Genomic DNA, 19082 nt, shown 5'->3' with positions numbered 1-19082 from the left:
CGTAGCACCTTGGGCTTGTTGGCTCGACAGTCCTCTGCTGCACCGAGCACTGTTGTGCACCTGTTGTGATCGCTAGTGTTCATGCACTAGCGAAGACATGAGGTGTAGCAGGACTTTATGCATCATTTTCATGTAGTTTATGCTCATTTAAGCAGTTATGTTAGATGCAAGGCTGAGAGCGAGTTGCTCTGTAAGTGGTAATAGTCCTAAGCTTTATAAACAGAACTGTGTGCATGGGGAAAAATATTTTGGCTTCTGTTTGAAATGTCAAAACTGGATTCATACAAATCTAAATAAAAATTAAAAACTTCAGTTAACTGAGTAGCTAGGACCTGAGATGCTTAAAATATGTATGTGGAGGGGGAAATGAAGCTCGCTATGTTTTTTTCATTACATTTTTATGAAAAGGGATAAAAGCATTCTTTATCTAGTGACTAATGGAATATAGTTGAGTCATGAGTCAATACCCATGACTTACTTTGTCTACTTCTAACTCCGTGCATAGTTTTGGTACAGTTGCTTCACTTTTTTGACATCCTCTTACGGCAAAATGCCAGCCTGTGACAAGAAATCCAAACCTGATACACAGAAGAGGCATGCAAGCATTTAGCAACTGCAGAGAGCACAACATATTGAGAAGACTTTTTAGTAAGTATGGGCCAGCTATAGTATTGTGCTGTCAGCCTGATATCACTGTGCAGCTCTCATGTCAGGAGAGTTTTAGTTGCTTCTGCTTTAAAGTAACAGGCTACACATGTTCACATGTCATGTGCAGTCAGATTTAAGTAAACAGCTGAGTTTGTAGCACTGTAAAAATCTATCCTTAGCCAACTGTAAATTGTTAGTGCCCACAATCCACTCATGTATAATGCAGTACTGGATGTTAGGATGTGCACTAGACTATTTTTGTTCAACAGATGCGTACCCAGATGCCTCAAACCACTGTTTCAAGGGTTTTTTTTGCTTGTTTTTCTTCATTCTTACTGAAAGAAATAAACAATAAGATGGAGAAAGAATGTGGATGCACAAGCAAAACCCCTTTGCTTCTATTCAGTGAACATCACCTGGGTCTGTAAGCTAGAGATGGAGACATCTCGTCTCCTGACATCCTCTTATTGTGGCACTGATTATTAAAGATCTTGTGACAGTCTTGAGGGGAAGGAAAGCAAAGAAGGAAGAAGGGGTTGTGAATTACATTAAGTGGGTATAAATTGTAGTGGAAATCTGACTGGAAAATTCTGTCTTTTTTTAAGGGCTGCATGCTGTGAAGCTGTGGGTGCTTCCAAGAGGGGGGACATTTCATAGATGGGCAAAATGTTACTGTATATCAAAGTCTGTAAAGCGGTTTTCAGTTTCTGTAACGCCAGACTCTAGAAAAGACATCTAATAACTCTAGCCTGTTAATATTGAAGGGAAAAATGGAAATGTATCAAAACCAGGGCTGGAAGGAGCCTCAGCTATTAATTTTGCATGTCACTTGCAAGTAAAGGATCTATTTTTCATGTGTTTCAACTTTTTAATGTTGGGCTGCAATTTTTCATACCAGCTGTTTTTCTGTGGTTAAATTATTTGTAAAATTTCTGCCAAAGCGTAGTGGTTGCAGAAACCAGGCCATGGAAAAATGCCTCCCACTCTACACACTTTTAAAATGTGTATACTGGCTACTCTAAAACTTACTTGAGACTTGATACCAAGGGAGATTTCTTTTAAAGATAAGCCTCCACAACAGTATGGAAATCTGCCTTGGTTATGTGCTACCTGGGTTGTCTGCTACCTTTCACAGTAACAAAAATTTGAGAAAATTTTTAGAGCTTCCCAACTAGCTTCCCCCGAGAGTCTGTCCACACAGGGAGTTGCCCACTCGGATAGCATGACTTTCAGTGTAGTTCAGAAAAGACAAAGCTGGGCTGGAATGGTGTGGAGGAAGAGTAAATTTCAGACAAGGGAAGCACAAGAGGAATTTGCTTGATGTTTTGGGATGGCAGGGGAAGAAACGAGAGAAACTGAAAGGGGAACCACAGAGGAACAGAGAATAGGATTCGCTGAATAGAGATTGGAATATGGAGATAGAGGTAGGGAGAAGACTAGCACTGTGGGTACTGGAAGTGCGGAAAAAGAAAGCATGGGAGAGTAAAGAGGTAAGGTGTGATGAAGATTGAGTGAAAAAGGTTACTGTTGCATAGTGCTTATGCAAGGGTGCATAAAGAACTGGAAAATAGGTGAGGAGAATGGATCCTGGCAAATGACAAAAAAGAAATTGGGCAGAAAATAATTTGGTGTTCCTAAGTGGGACCAAGCAGATTACCCTGTGCACAAGCCCTACTCTTCTTCACAGACTGAAGGACAATCTTGGGGTTCCTCCATCTCCCCGCTGCTCAGCAGATATTAAATATGGGAGTGAAATAATAGCAATGTATTTCACCCTGTTCATGATGAGTCTGCATTACTTAAAGCCCAAGCTGGAGCATTGCCAGTGCTGTTCATGACCCACATATATGTCAGTATGATGCCAGAGAACTGATTTTGGTTTTCACTATGTGCTGGTTCTTTTGTTTGTTTGTTTACCTAGGTAAGTATACCTTAAATATTTATGTTCCAAAAAAAAAACACAGCACTTTATTAGGGCTGCAATTCAGAAAATAGGAAATGCAAGAGTTAAGGTTGCCTGTGAAACCTTAATGTGTCTCCTTTCTGCATATGTATTATGTTGCAGTCTTTAATTATGTGATCACATGCTGTTTTTCAGTGGTATGTGATCATATAATTAAAGAGTTTATTATAATACATACTGTATTTTAATAATATAAGGGAGCCAAATTAAGATTTTACTGGAAATCCCAATTCTGGCATTTTCTGACTTCTGAATAAATGCCTTTGTTGCTTTAATAAGACTCTTTTTAACAAGACAGGTAGAGAGGCATGATAAAGTTGTACAGTCACAGGCTAAAACTTTCAGAGTCGTAATCAAAAAGGTTATCCTCTAAACTTCTCAGTACTGAGATGTCAGAAGTCTCTGAACATCTTTCTCTCTGGGGGGTTAAGTGGGACTGAGAAGTGTTCAGGGTGTCTGAAACTATAACTACTACTTGGTGCTATAGGTCAGGATCTAAATAGGCATTTAGGGCTGAAAAGGTAGGAATCCAAATTGGAAGATTTCATCACTTACTATAAGGAGTATTTCTAAAGTAAGAGAGTATGCTTTATATAAAAACGATGGTCTTGTGGTTAAGACACAGAAATATTAATCATAAAATTGGCAAAATGAGAAACCAAATCTGCAGACTTCCTGTGTTAACAGTGAGTAAGTCACTTATACTCTGTCCTTATGACAAACCTTTCCTACTGTTGCACAGGGCCTTAGGCTACAGTTTCAATGTTTGTTAACTAACTTATTCTACTATGACTTAAGTTAAGGTTTAGCTCTGCCAGATAACATTAAAAATATACAGCACCTTGTCTACACTAGAGTTTTACAGTATGGCAGTTTGAACAAGTTAGGTAACACATTAAAAAGCGTGTTTAAATCCTTGTCTGGACATGTCCTTCATTACTCTATACCCCTGTTTCTTCATGTATAGAATGCAGATAACAACACAGAAAAAGTTCTAGAGCTAAATCCATTCCTGTAATACTTATTAAAATCTTGCAAGAACTATCATCAGTTAAACAAATTGTATTTACTTAAGACTTTTTTCCTTGGTATTTTTTTAATTAATAATTTCTTGCTTATTTTTCCTGTTATTCTTCTGTCATGTTCACATCATGTCAGGTGATTGCACATTAATTAGATAGGAATTTTAATATATAAACAAAACGTTTAGCAGTCTATAAAGGGAAGACAGAAAATGAGAGACATTTGTGTTTAATACTAAACTCTGGGGGCTGCGAATGCAATCTTGGAAGATACTAGCCACATTGATGTTCCAGGTGATGGCTAATGAATCTAAAATACTAGGAATTTAGACCTTTTTCCTTTTCTTTTTTTTTCAGTAAAGACTTTATTTAATCCAGCTCCAGCCGTTGCTGACCTAGATCCACAATTCTATACTCATTCTGACATCTTCTGCTGCAATGAAACTGAGGTAATGATGATATGTTGCACTAGAGAAGGAGTTTCAAGCAGTAAAATTTCAGAGGGATTCCGTTCTCAGAAATGCTGCATAGGGAGCAGAAAAACTAAGCCATGCTTCTCTCCCATAGACCTTCTAGGAGGTGACAAGTTTAATCCCCGACATAGTGAACAAAGAGGAGTATTCCTTTAGATTGCACTCAAAATTAAATTAATCATTTCCAGCGGGAAAGTTGTATCTGGCCTTCCTTACAAGTAGATGAGTAAAACAAACCCATAAAAGGACACTTCTAAAACGCTAGTACTGAGTGGTAAATATTAAAATAGATCCTTGTCCTTGTTCTGCGGTCCCTTGATATGATTAGCAGGAATGCGCTAGCCATAGTGTTCTGACAGTTTTAAACTCGCTTGCCAGGAGGTGATGCACGCATGCTGCACTTTATGGTAAACAGCAGCTTCGTATGCCTCTTTCTGTCAGATCTGTTTGCAGTGAATCTGGTTCTCTGGCCCTTCAACTGAATGTTTTCTCTTCTCTTTTTTCCCTCCTTTCCCTCTCTTCTCTAATTCAAGTGTGTTATTTCTCCCAAAGCAAATTATTTTTGTCACAAGAGACAAATTAAGCTCTGCTCATAAGGCCTTCGTTTGAATTTCCTATTTATTAGCATTATGCATGCTGTGTTCCTTCCTCTCACTCTCTCTTTATATAAACAGGAATGTGTGAGAAGCAACATAGTAGATAGAAGCCATGCACTGATCATATTTAAAGTTATCTCCAGCAAACATGATTTCTGCAATGAGCAGGATACCTGTGGGTGGCGAGGAGGGGGCAGAGCTAAGAGAAAAGTGTGGCCCTGTTTTCTCTGTGTGTGTTTTTATTTGTTGTTTTGTTTTGTTTTGTTTTTTGTCTGATGACAATGTCTGTCAGAATAAGCTCTTCAAGGCTCAGTTACCCTCTTTTGAAGTTTTCATTAGAACCCATTTCAAACCATATCAGAAGTCCTCAGTTCATGAGTCTTCTAACATTTAAGCACTTAAGTAACCCAAATTGACATCTGATTTTTATTCTGGAACAGTTCAGTACATGTCTCCAATTTCAGATACCCCAGAGTGTTCAGGAATTAGCAGAATAGCTGTTTTCCTGCAAGGTGGGAGATGCTGTGGTCTCAGGTCTCTGGAAGGCAAAATTTCCAGTGTAACTGGTAGCAATATCAGTTGTGGCTTAGACGCTAACAGCCATCGGAATTCAATTATATGTGATGGTGAGAATGATAAGGCAAAGTATTTATTCTTTTTCAGGACACCCATATGGTGTTTTCTTCAAGCTTTCAGAAAACACTTATGCCTGGACTATGCCCCTGCATTGGCTAAATGGTGCTATGGCACACATTTGGGGCTGAGATCACCCATACTCTCCCACCGATTTAGTAAATGTCATTCGTTGTTTGCTTTTTTCATAATGTCACTAGTTACTTTTTTTTTCCCCTGAGAAAACTTACCCCCATATGTTAGAAACAAAACTTTGTTTTTCATTACTTGTCTATTCCTGACTTTTCTCTCATTGCTCTTTGCAACACACATGTTAAAGTTTTCCCTTTGTTATTGCTAGAGGACAGTCTTGAAAGAGACATTCTTTGAGAAGTTTAGCTTGCTGGAGCCAGTGTGTATTATTACCACCACATGGAGAAAAGAAAATTACTTCTATTTGGAGAACAAGAAATACAGGTGTATAATTATAATAGATCCCTGCTCACTCATCCACCTTTGTACCCACCTGCAGAGCTGGGGGTACAGTTTGCATTCTTTTCTGCTATTTTTTAAAAAGTAATTACCATTTGAAGATGTCTGGGATCACTTTGTGCACAGGCAGGTACAGAAGGATGCTCTCTACTGTTGAGGAGGCTTATCTCTTCTGAATTTATGGAAATGGTAGACCTATGGAAGTTCTTGCCAGCCATATCACAGGAGCGCAGACCGGTTGTGGGACTTCTACAACATATTCTGAGAACACAGAATTGCACATAATTGCACATTTACCTTTGCTTTTAACAGTAACCTTTTCAAATTTTGCAATGAAATCAATTACATTACCATGACTTTTAATAATCAATTATGTTTGACTTCATCCTCTCCATGTCTGATTTATTATTGAATTGATGTTCAGGGATGAACTATTGCCATTTTTCCTTTCTTTTTGCTGAGAAAAGAGGAAAAATGAAGCATTTGTTTTTCTTATGTCACAAGATTGATTTTTTTTTCTTTTAGTAATTGTTATATATTCATGTGCCATCTGTTTTCTGTTTTCTTTCATGACTTTCTTTAATTTCAAATCACTGTAATGTATGCACTTGAGAAGTTTTATATAGAGATAAATGTTTACATACCCAAATAAAGGTTACTACTCACATCTCTACATGGCATTTAAAAGCAATAAGTTAATCCCACAAATCTTAAAAAAATGTTGATTTTTCTTTCAAAATATATTAATTTTATCCATTTGGCCAATTACATCTGCATTTCCTTCATCTTCTTAAATCAAGAAGTAACTAATAGTTTAATGGTCCAGAACATGTACTGGGAAAAGATTGTTATACCTTTATGTTCTTCTTTCCCTCAGTATCTGCTAGCAGTCAGTCAAAAAAGAGGAACTGGATAAGATAGACCTTTGCTCTGACCCACTATGGACCTTCTTATTTTGTAGATTTGGCGGTTGTTTTTGTTTTGCTTTGGTTTCGATTCTCTGTGGCCAAATTTATCAAATGTACTGCTTACGACTGCTGTCCTGCGATTCTTGGTTCCAGCTCCATTGTCCCTCTCTAAGTCTCAAATAACTTCCTTCTAGCCAAAAGCCCTAGTTATGTTTGAGCCTTACCCCTTTTGGATGCCTTTTTTCTATTTGGTATTTTTAAGGTACTATCGGAAAACAAATAGCTTATTTCTATTTCATCTTTAGTAAGCCCTATAAATAGCTCTTAATTTTCTCAGGTTTAAAGATGAACTCTTTAGAGCTATTCCTGTCAGCTGTTTCTAAAGCATTCTTTTATAACACAGACATACGTGCTAAGACAAGATTAAATTTACACTGATTCTTATTGTTGCTTGCTATGGCTTTCATATGCAGTTAAATTTACAAGTATTTATCACATATTTTTATCTAAATGCCCCTATCTTTCTTGTTCATCAAGAAATACCTTTAAATGATTAAGCCCTGTACTTTGTGGATATCATGTGAATGATATGTTTGTAACAGAAGATTATGTTAGCTGTAGAACAGAAAGCTAGCCATTCAGCTGAAGACATTTCATAGACTGTGTGGAACGTTTGTGTAGCTAAAGATGAGTAAAAGGGGATAGTCCTTGTGATTATCTGAATTATTACTGAGTCAGAAATTTCTGTTGTCTACTTCCACAAAGGTCAGCAGCTTTAATCTGCAATGCCTTTGTCGCAGAATAAAAGTTTTAAAATGCCAGCTACACTTTCAGACAATCATGGGATTTCAGGTCCCAAACATGTAAGTATCAAATGCATCACACTTTGTACTCTGTTCTTCATTAAATGCTTTAGAATTTAATGAAATCTCATGCAGTATCTGGTATAACAGCACAGCTTGTTCTTATGGATTTATGTGCTAGAGAGAAGCAAACAAAATTATACTATCAGTGAATTATCTACCATTAGTTTGTCTAGAAGGCTCTTCACAAGCTGTTCTTTTCACTCTTGCTTGTTGCAATAATATTTTTTTTTTATGTCTGACACTACTTTCTTTTTATGTGGTTCATGAACACAAAAACTCAGAACAAATCTTGCAAGGTTATCAGTTCTTTCTTTGCTTAGCCTGTAGTTCAGTTTTATCTTTTCCCAGAAAGATCAAGCTTGTTGAGACTAGTTTGTTAATTCCCAGATGCAGCACAGCCTAATCCCTGAGGTTTGTGCAGGAATGTGCTAGTTCTCCATTCCCTTAATTCTTCTAATGAAAAATAAATGTATCCAATGTCATCTAAGTGAAAACCAATGGTTGTTCTTCTCAGTCATCTATAAATGTTGAAAAAGAGACAACCCTGTACAAGATGAGCTCTTCAGAGTACTTACAATTTTTTTCCCATGTATTTGTGTGCTTCTTTGCTGTAGTATGGCTCTAGGCACAACCACAATGTCAATACAGTTCATGTGTTGTTTTTCTTTTTTAGTGTGTGCGTGCAATTACATAGCCCTGCAGGTTAGGAACCAAAATATATTGCATGTCAGCAATTTGAATTTGGTCCTAAATGTTTTGAAGAACAGCTGCTTCTCCGTTCAAAGAATACGAAAGAGCCCTTCAGGAGAAGGAAAACTCCTAAATGGTTGCAGCAAATGATTTAGTGTGTCGAGCTATTTTGAATGCAACACTGGGAACTGTTTTCTTCCTAATGTAAAATGGGTATCAGACTTCTGATCTAAATAAGAAAGGCCTAGCAAAGATTTAATTAAATGCTAACAGAATACTTTGGTGTTTTAATGGTAGAAAGCAGTACATCTAAATATAAATTCATTGCAAATTTTGTTAAATGAAGCTGCAAGATACGTAAAAATAATACAAAAGAATAGATAGGATCCTATTGTTTCTTTTTAAGTATTGTCTATTAGTTGAGGTTAAATAATTTCTGGAAGAAATATTAATAATGGGAATTCTTGTTAATATATCCAAAATCAGTAGACAGCACTGACTTCTACAAGGGCCAGAGAATATCAAGCTTATAAAACTGTATCAGTTTAGGACATTTAAAATACTGCTTATTAATATAGAGAGGTTAATAACAGGGATAGTCTTTATTAAGAAAATAATATTTGATATCTCTACTAGTCAAAACAAAAATAGGTCCTTTAGAATTAAATTATTTAGAACATTTCATGAATTTGCCTTTTCTGTTGTAAGTAAGGGAAAGCTACTATTTCTTCATTACACAGAAGTTGCTAGTAATTCATGGTATATTTTAATTTGAATTCCAACTTTGTTCTAAACCCTATTTTATCAGTTTCTGGAAACTATGAAATTTCCCATATTTAGTGTAAAATGAAAGATGTTACTTTTGGGAGGGGAGGGAATAGCTTCAAGCCAATTCATTTCAATCAGTTTTTAATTATTCTAGCATAAGTTTTTTGGCATGTATGTATGTAAAAAAATTGTAATTTGAAACAACTGGAATTAGCTTGGCTTGTGGCCTGATCTTGCTTACACACCAAATCTGTCTCACTACTTCGTTGGGACTCTTCGTGTGTTAGAATAAATGAGATCAAGTTCTTGTTCTGGCATTCTCAAAGAAATCTCTTAAGGTACAAGCCAAGCTTGAAGCCAACTGGCTTACGGTGTTTAAATACTAAAAATTAAAAATACTTTAAATTGTTTTATGTAGTTTTAGATAAGCAAGCTTTAAAAAGTGGCAGTTTCCCTATTATTATTTGTTTCTGTTCCAGTAGTACCTGGCAATGTTTGCAAAGTTGTATTGTGCTAGGTGCTATGTGGACACTAAAGAAAAAGACTGACTGCTCCCCAGAGAATTAACATTTCTTGCCATCTCAGCAGTTTGTATGCATTTTTATATATTATGTATTTTTGTATGCATCTCAGCAGTTTGTACGTATTAAGGATCAGAGGATCATAGAAGGTCGGAACAGACCTCTGGAGATCTCTAGTCCAGCACGCTGGTGAAGCAGGGCTTTGTCCAGTCAAGTTTTGAATCACCAAGGATGGGGAACCATTATGGGCACCTGCTCTAGTACTGCATCACCCTGGCGGTGAGGAAGTTTTCCCTAAGATTGGAATTTCCGCTTGTGCCACTTGTGTCTAGTCTTATCCCTTTGCAGCTTCAAGAAGGGTGGCTTCCTCTTCTCTATTTCCACCCATTAAATAGTTGTAGCCAGCAATTAGACCTCCCCTTCGCTGTAGGTTCTTGAGGCTGAACAGACCCACGTCTCCCAGCCTCTTATATGTCCTGTGTGCTGGCCCCCGACTCTCTTGCTGGCCTCCCACTGGATTTGCTGTAGTATGTCAGTGTCTTACTTCTGCCAGGGATCCCAAAACTAGACTGTGCTAAAGATTTGGTCTCACAAATGCTAAGTGGAAGATCCGGCACTTCTCCCTGAAAGCGGCTGTGTAAGCCACAGGTGGCCCCAAATGCACCACTGTTAGGAACACTTGGCAGAGGTTCATATCATAGTTTCATTATCACTTTTAACCAGTGTAAACTAGTGCTGCCGTTGAAAGGAGTCAATTGTTTTATTTTATCTTATTTTACTTTGGGGTTAATTTTAACAGGGTTCTGCCTTGCAATCCACTTTATTTCCTGGCCACACAAATAGCTGTGCTGGCAGAAGAGAATGGGCCATGTGGACAGGAGTGGAAAGGAAAGCAGGACCATTTTTTTCTGTAGCAGTGCTGGTTTGTGTCAGCTTACTGTGACTAGACTCTACAGCCCAAAGAGACAAGGAGAGTTAACGAAGAATAATGAAGAGTATGGCCAAGAACCTTTGTAACAGTTAAATGTAAAAGCTTCAGTTAAATTTTTCTTCTACTTGTGTAAACAAAATTAAGAAAACTCTCTGTAGATTAGCTATGTAATATCTGTCTTTTTTTTTTTTTTCTGACAGCAGGTTTGTGGAGTGTCCTCTTGCTTTAGTAGGGCCATTTAACTGAGGAGTTTTGTGAGACTAGCTACAGAGAAAATAAATTTCTTAATTTGCTGTTCTTTTGTAAAGTACTATGGCAAATGTCCACACTGAGCTTTTAGTATTGTTATTTAATTTTTTTCTTTACATAACTATTAGTTATTTCCTTCAATTGTACCGCAGTTTGTTTGTTTTTTAAATAAGATTCTACTGAAGGGAGGAACTTAAAAGCTCACCACAGTATTTAACATCAGTTGACATTTACCGCAATCTCTAATTATTGGCACAGAATCTGTCTGGCTTCTGCTGCTTTTATGGTTCTTCCAGCTTGTTCCAGTGTTTTTTAGTTTTACCATCCTGCTGTAGATGAGTTAGATGATAATGGTTTCAAGCAGTTGAAGATCTACTTTTATACAGACTCTGTCTGGTTCAAAATAAATTTTTTATTGGTATAAGCAGGATAAAGACAGAAGGATTTCTGCAAAACCTTTCACGTGTCAGCCCCAAAACAACCCTTTCACTACACAGCCAAAAAATCCTGTTGGCTTGGGACACAGCTGTCACAAAGAGGGTACAACATTACTACTAAGCAGACAGAATGTGTGTTTCATTAGGAAGGATATTATATTTAAGTACTTCATTTATCTTGCTCACGAGTGTAGAGAAGTGTAAATACCAGCTAATAAACCCAAATTAGATTGACTATTTCTTTTCCATAACCAAATTCACTTTTTTTCCTGAAGACTTTGCAACCTGTGTAGAAAGTTTGGAATTACTGCCCATCATGAAGTACATTAGAAATTCATTTGGCCAGTTTCATTCAAGGATTTGTGTGTGCACTTTGTTAATGCCTTTTTATTCTTGTGCTAGGTGTTATGAATACAGGAACACATAGTTCTTGCTCCAGAGATCTTAAAATTCAAAAAAAGACACAGATGTTTTAGACACTTAGATATTAGAATAGCGTATATATATATTAATACCATTTATTATCTAGTCCTTCCAAAGCCATTATTAATGTACTGTTTCCTTGCAAACCTTGCAGGAAGATTTATTCAAAAAGTTGGGTGAGATGTTTTTTTGAAACAAATTCTCTTATGTGAAAATACTTTTATACCCTTTTAAAAAATTAAATAGATTTAATTTGCCAAAACTGTTCCTACTGCAAGAGAATTTGAGCAGTGTGGTGACATGCCAAGGAGAAAATGGGGTACGTTTAGTTCCCTTCTCATAATCTAAAGCTTATTGTATTCTTGCCTGGGATCGGTGCGGTTTAAAAGAAGTAGTTTTAAATTGTGCATACGTGTTACCACACCTTGACCCTGCAGCATGAGTTTACCCACCAAGTCCCGCCACAGCGCGTTCTGCCTTGGAGCTATCAAACCGACAGCTCCAGAAAACAACTGTGTGTTTTTCTCAGTAGGGACTGCGGGGCTTGATCCTCTAAGTTTGAAAATTAAAACCAGTAAGCACTCTGTTAATGATAATATAAAGCCTTAGCCTCGTATTGGCATATGCTGGCCCTTCAGAGCCTAAGGGTGGCTTCTCTGTTCTGGGTCAGACTGAAACACAGGAAATGACAGTGGCAAGCTGTGAGGCCTCTGACTCACAACTGGGGGCGGCTTGCTTGGGATGGCTGTAGTAGTTCCTGTCCCCAGCTGTCTGCCCGGACTCCCCTTACATGACAGGCATGGCCTGTACATCAGGGGGCAGTTGTTCAACCTCCACGGTTTCTAGTCTGTTTGGGCAAGAAATATGTGCACTGATTTCAAGCTTCTGTAACGCAGAGCAAGGTAGTTTGAAATATGCCAGCAGCTGCTTCACGGGAAGCTGAGCTGTCCATGCAGCAAGGTCAGGACACAGAGCTGGTGAAAAAGTTCCAAAGTTGTCCACTGAAAATAAGGTCCAAGACTGTGGAAATTATGCCCAGTTAATAGGCGATTATCTGAAAATACTTCAGACTCCATTTCTCAGGATCCAGCAGCCTTGTAGTGCAAGATAAAATAGGACTTCCCTCTTCTCAGGCAAGCAGCATAAGATTTAGTAAAGACAGCAATATATGATGTGCCAGTTTACTTAAAATTGAAGGCATACTCTAGTAGGCAGGAGGAATACTGCCTGCTAGAGTGTTTCAGATAAAACTCACTGTATTTTTTCTTCCTTTCTTCCTGTTCCATTCTTGTCCTCCTCCCTTCACCCTCTTCCAGAAGAAGTAGTACATGACATTGGAAAATGGGATGCCATCGAGAAAATGTATGAGGTGAAGAAAAGGATGTTTCATTCTGGAGTCTTCACTGCAGATTTTTGGGAAATTTTGCTCTTAGTTGGGTGGAACTAGAAGAGATTGATTTTAAGAGCCAACTGGGAGAAGTTGACTTAAGGTCACCATCTGTTAGACAAAGAGTTTATCTGTGTTTGTACAGAGCCAACACAAAAGAGTCTCAGCCCTGACAGAGGCCTATGGACATGTCCATAACACAAATATATAATAATCTTGTAATGGCCCTTTGCCTAAAGAGAACTTCAGATAACTTTTAGGTATTCTTATCTAAAAATACATACTAAAGTAAACACAGTGGTCAAAGTTGAGCAATTTTGTTTTTTTCCTTGAAGAGGTTTTCCCTAGTGATTTCTCACTAGCTGAAGCCTGAGAATTTAAAAAAGGTTTCTCATTTAGTGATAAATATCCCCCAAGAATAGTGACTGAGTTGCCATGTAGCATTTTTCGCATTAGACAGCAAAATGCTTTTGCTAAGGCTATGTCATTGTGTCCATTTCACAGATGAAGAAACTGAGGCACATGGAAGAAATGTGATTTATTCAAAGTAGTATGCCAGGCGAGTCGTAAAAGCTGGAACAGAACCCATGCCTCCTGTGTCTCTGCCTAGGCTGCTCTCCATTAGTCTGCTGTGCCTGAAGTACACGCTGATTTCAAACAAGGAGCATGACATAGCTGAATATCAGCGTAGGAAGTAGTTTCTTGATCATCCCGTAATACACATTTTTAAAATGATATTAAATACTGTTTTCAGATGCAACTGTTGTCCAAAAATGAATGCTGTCACATTATGATTTTCGTTTGCGTGGGTTATTTTCCAGGCAGAAATTTTAACGGGCATCCCAGTTGGCAACCTTGAAGATGCTGGAAAGGTGGGACACATGCTGTTAGAAAGAGGGTGTAAGCTTGTAATTGTTACTCTTGGAGCAGAAGGCTGCATGATGATATCAGTAGAAGAACCCATTCCAAAGCACGTTCCTGCTGGGAAGGTCAGAGCTGTGGACACTACGGTACGTTTTTGTGGTTTAACTGTCTTGCTTTGGAAGAAACTGCTTAAGCACTAAGGGAAAGCAATGAGTAATCAGCCAAATCTTTGGGCACTAGTACAAAGGCTAATTTATGATGTGAAATTGATATCTTGCTTCCAGCCTCTCATATATTAAATGTCAGTTCACTTGAATTTTATAGTCTGTATTGTAGATGTGCTAGAATTATTATACATACTGATAGTATCTCCATGTTCCTCTTTACTGAAGTCAGTACCTGTCTCTGACTGTAATGTGTGATGCCAGTGGCTTGAACTGCAGTCCTGTTTTTTCACCTTCGCCCAGTCATATAATTCATGATGTCCAGAACTCTAGTGTTGTGGGAGAAAGGAGATATTACTGCCCTCGCTGCCTGAAACCAAATGTTTGGCTCTTCTGACACAAGCATGGATTACTTACCAATCTAGCATAAGGTGCATCAAAGACATAATTTTTACAGAATATAGTATAAAACCAAACAGTTCTTGCTGCTTCACGACTTAACTATTTTATGGTGGTAGGTAAGGAATACTTGCTCGGAGACATTTTATTATTTGCCATTAGGGTATCCCTAGCAAAAAGGAAGAACAGGATAGGCAATAGTTAAGATTGTATTGCTATGAAAACCTTACCACATTGCACATATGGGGCTATTTTGTGTTCCTAGTATTATCTGACATAAATCCAAAATAATTCCAGTGGAGTTACTGAGAGCAGAGCAGGTCACGTTGTATGTACTAACTATACATTTAAATGCCTGTTACAATAACGTCATATTACATATGTTCTGTTACAATAGTTCATTAAAATCCTGGAGATTTTACCATCTGGTGCATTCCATATCTGAATTGCATTAATAATAACTAGTTCTTGTAGCATGTTTTTTTTATCCATGGACCTCATACTGCTTTGCAAAGGAGAAAAGCAACAGCTTAAAAGATGAGGAAACAGAGGCAAGAGGCATAGGGGACTGAAATCACCTATCTTGGTAGCGCAGTGGCAGTGCTAGGAGTAAAGTCTTTTCTCAAACAGGAAGTCACTGATAGATTTGGACTGTGATGTGTTGATACTGTGGAAGGTTTTGCTTCACTGTTAAATTTAATCCTTTTCAATTTAACTCTGAAACAGGGATACTGTGGCTTTATTCTCCTCCTTTGCCCCTTTTGTCTTTTAGAAGTCTGAACTTGAGTTAGTGCTGATTTTGGAATGTACTAAAGTTCTGGTTAAGGGAGGCATCACCGTACTGTACTGCACGTAGGGCACTTACTTTGTAGGGGACTACAAACACCTACCTGCCTCTGGCTGCTTTTGGCCCAGAAATAGACATGCCAAGAGAGTGAAAGGCAGAGCTCCCAAACCTGCCTTGGTGCCTGCTAAGAAGCAGGATTTATTGGCTTGGGAGCAACACCTTGCAAACTTGGCCGTATGGCTTCTTGCTCGGACTTGGTAAATCCACCCTGTCAAAGCTCAGTGTATGAGTCTTTCTTTTTAGTGTACATCACACAGAAGTGATGAAGAAAAAGCATGTGTGATCTGCTTCTTCAAAAGAAGCAGAAAATTACTGCCAGATCAACTATTGTTTGATATCTTAAGATATTTGCTGCTGTTGGATTAAAACAGCAATACTGAAACCACACACTGTGGCTGAAAAGTGCTTTTTATCTTGCCTAGCAGTTCAGAGTTTCATGACTGAACTAATTTAATGCTCCTCTTTTTTCTCTCTCTCTCTCTCTCTCTCTCTTTTTTTTTTTTAAGTAAAAGCAATTTCTTTGAGTTTACTGAATCCTTGCCCTGCCTCCTTGTGGCCAACAGGTTATTGGCTTTCATATAGCAGAAGATTTTCACAGTTAATTTTGTTAATCTACTTAAATACCAGTGGGTTGTTTTCAGTAAAACAGCTGTGCTCAGTTTACTCTTGCAGACTGAATGAAAAAAGATGTGTTGGCCTTCCATTATAAAAGTCTTACACTGCTTAGACTGATTATCACTTTGCCTGAAAGCAAGTGGTTTTAAAGCAGCCCTTCTGAATACCAAACAAAATAATGTCATCCTCAACTAACCTGGATAGCTCTATAACTAAAATAAATACTAAAAGTTCTAGTTGGACACATTGCTCTTCTCATGTGCATGTCTGCAGTGGATCCTTTCCCAGGGGAATAAGCTCAAGCTGTAAGGTAGCAAGTAAATACCCGTCTAAAGAGTAGTCAGAGCTGGTCATGCACATGCTCTTAGCCCACCATTTAGCCCAAAACAAAATTTTCTACCTTAAACAGCCCTGCCTCCAGCATCTTGAGGGATCAGGCAGTAATTTTTTAAGCAGCCATAATGCAATCACATGTGATTATATGTCTGTATCCATATTGTCATTGCTTGGATCTGCAGAAGGTAAAGTTACTGTCAGACAAGGAGTTAAATGATGTACGAAACCCATCATAAGATTTGCAAAAGGTTACAGAGCCCTTACGAAAACAGTATGCATTAAAATGGAGTTTGCAATTTAGAGGATATATATATAAGACACAAAATGAACTACAAAGGCGTATTGTACTGTAGAAAGTTTCCCATAGATACTGCCACTGACAGAGTAGTCTCTGCAGCACAGCTTCAGTCCTGATCATTTTGTCAACAGAAATTTTGAAATTTTTTTGTGAGAAAATATTTAGGTAGGTACAGCCCCAAAGATAAAGAAGTTGAGCTCCTTGTCCCAGGTAGTGTATGTCGTATTTTCTATGTTCATAGGTTTGTCAGAGAGACTAAGGGCCAATAGACCATAGAGCTCGAATATTCCTCCTAGCCTGTGAGATGGTTAATCTAAGAGTTTATTGGCAGAACACTGGGAAAAGCTGGCTCCATCTCCCGCTCTGTGGTGGAACATGAATCTTCGAGATCGAAAATCTGGCATTTTTCACCCACACTAAATCAATACTATAAAGGAAAAAAAAAAAGGCTTGTTGATTTTTTTTAGCACTAATTATCTTAATGTGGGCTTGACTAATGTATGCAATGCTTCCCATGACTGTTAGCAGAGCTCTCCATGCACAGTCCAAAACATGTAGAGCACGAATAGTCGTTTAGAAGGAAGTTTTGCAAGACATGGTATTGTAAAGCTGAAACATCTGTTTGTCCTGTTATAGCTCAATAGTGCAAAAAGCTTTTGTTAAGAAAATAAACTTTCCCTTCATTTTACTGGCTTCTGCTAGCTATTTATATTTGCAAATTTTGAAGAAAAATAAAAATAAGTGAATTATTGAAAAATGATCCTCAAATTTTCTGTATGAAAGAAATACTTGATTAAGCCCATTAGCAATATCAATTCATATTTGAAACAGATTAAATACATAAGAGACTTGACACATAACATGTAATAATATATAGATAATATAAGAAAACGAAAGCATACATTATAATCTATTTTCATTACTTTATATAGTTGCTGTAAAATCTACTTGACTACATGAAGTTAAAAATACACATGTATTTTTGGTAGAAGCTATTTCTACTTTATGTGAAATTAGGTACATGAAGCTGCTTAAAAATAGCCTTGAAAGATAATTGTGTAATTCCATTTATATGACGCTTCTTCTTCAGTTGGTAGCAGCAGGTTTTACAAACCATTCACAAATTTGATAAGCATTTCATGGGAATCAATAATATCATGCACCCATCAGCTTGCTGCCGGAGCACAAGCACAGCTGAGGAGGAGCGTGGCAGCTGCGTGCAGGCACAGCTGTGGGACATGACCAAACACCATCGGGTCAGAATGGTACTGGAGGTGAAGCGGATGATCTGTGCGATGAAGCACACGATGAACCTGGATCGGGACATCTGCTGCTACCGTAACCCTCAGCACCGTGTCCCGGCAGAGGCGTGCCCAGCCTGCCGGCGGGGAAGGCCACCTCATCAGCCATGTTGGGGAGCGGTGCTCTGCTCCTTCTGCCCCTTCGCCCCTGCAATCCCCCTCTGCTTCTGACAATCACGCAAAGTGTAATTTACAGCACTATTTACATCTATTTACGTTTACTAATTATATTCCATTGAAACTGCCAAGAAAAATTTGTCAGAAGAATGTAATTACCCAAAGCTGGAATTTGGCCAGCAGTGAGATTAGTTCCCTTCCATCTTAGCAAAAAAGCACGATGGGATCTTGCCGAGCCTCAGCACTTCAAGTGGCGGCTGGGGACAGAGCTGAGCCCCCGAGGTGCTGCCAGGTTGCCACGCTCCTTGGAGGAGCAGAGGCCTGGCTCGGGCCTGGCACGTGCAGGTGGGACTGGGGAAGGCCTTCGGGACATCTTGGAGCCCCGAGCACTCGGCCTCTGGGCTGCAGAGGGTCGGCCATGCCGGGCCTCCTCAGGAGGTAAGGCAGCCCATGGCCAGGGGCTGCTCTCTCCGGGGCGGCACCCAGGGGCTCGCGGCTTTGCTTTTCTCTCTACTCCCTGCAGGTGAAGGTGGGCCTCCTGTCTAGGATTCATGCTTCAAACCACAGGGTTGGCACAGGATGTATCTCTCCTGTGCAAGGCATTAGTGGAAGTGGGGTGTTCTTGGACTCAGCAAGCCCGAGCTGCCTGCTGCCAGTCCGCATTTCCAGGTTGCAGCACTGAGGTCACTCTGAGGAGGGAAGCACTCCAGGGTTTCTTTTTGTAACCCCTGGTTTGCTCCAGATCCCAGTTTGGATCAAGAAGCTGAATAACATCCATACATGCTTGTACCAGTTGGGGTGACTTTGTAATTTCCATCCCATCCTGTCTTTTAAAAACACAGTGCAGTTGCTCTGCTTAAGATCTCTTCATCGGCTTCTACTCAGCCTCTAGGTCTGCACATGCAGGTGTGTGCACAAAAGTCCTGCATTTGCATGCTTACAATCCAAAGATAAGGAATCTGCGTATCTGGCTTCGGCACAGATGTATTCTCTGTACAGGCAGATGGAGACGCTTGTGCGCACAATATTTAGATGAAAATTTGGAATCACTTTTCACAGTGGTGCCCTGGCAATCACAGCAAGTCCATGCTGTCTCTTAAATCTTGTGAAGAACTTGGGATGTTTAACTTCTCAGTGTTTCTAAGCACTACCATG

General features: G+C 38.8%; 1 protein-coding gene across 1 annotated transcript in view; it reads left to right on the top strand.

Moving 5' to 3' along the window:
* RBKS (ribokinase) overlaps nt 1-19082 on the top strand; it is a 67912-nt gene that overhangs the window by 33670 nt on the left and 15160 nt on the right. The window contains exons 6-7 of the mRNA XM_035561864.2: nt 3991-4082; nt 13808-13996. Of these exons, the coding sequence (XP_035417757.1) occupies nt 3991-4082; nt 13808-13996 (281 nt within the window). The remainder of the gene's footprint in view (nt 1-3990; nt 4083-13807; nt 13997-19082) is intronic.

Source organism: Cygnus atratus, chromosome 3 (assembly GCF_013377495.2).
Source record: "Cygnus atratus isolate AKBS03 ecotype Queensland, Australia chromosome 3, CAtr_DNAZoo_HiC_assembly, whole genome shotgun sequence".
Taxonomy (NCBI): domain Eukaryota; kingdom Metazoa; phylum Chordata; class Aves; order Anseriformes; family Anatidae; genus Cygnus; species Cygnus atratus.
Note: the sequence above shows the minus strand (reverse complement) of the source record. Positions and strands in the feature narration are given on the sequence as shown.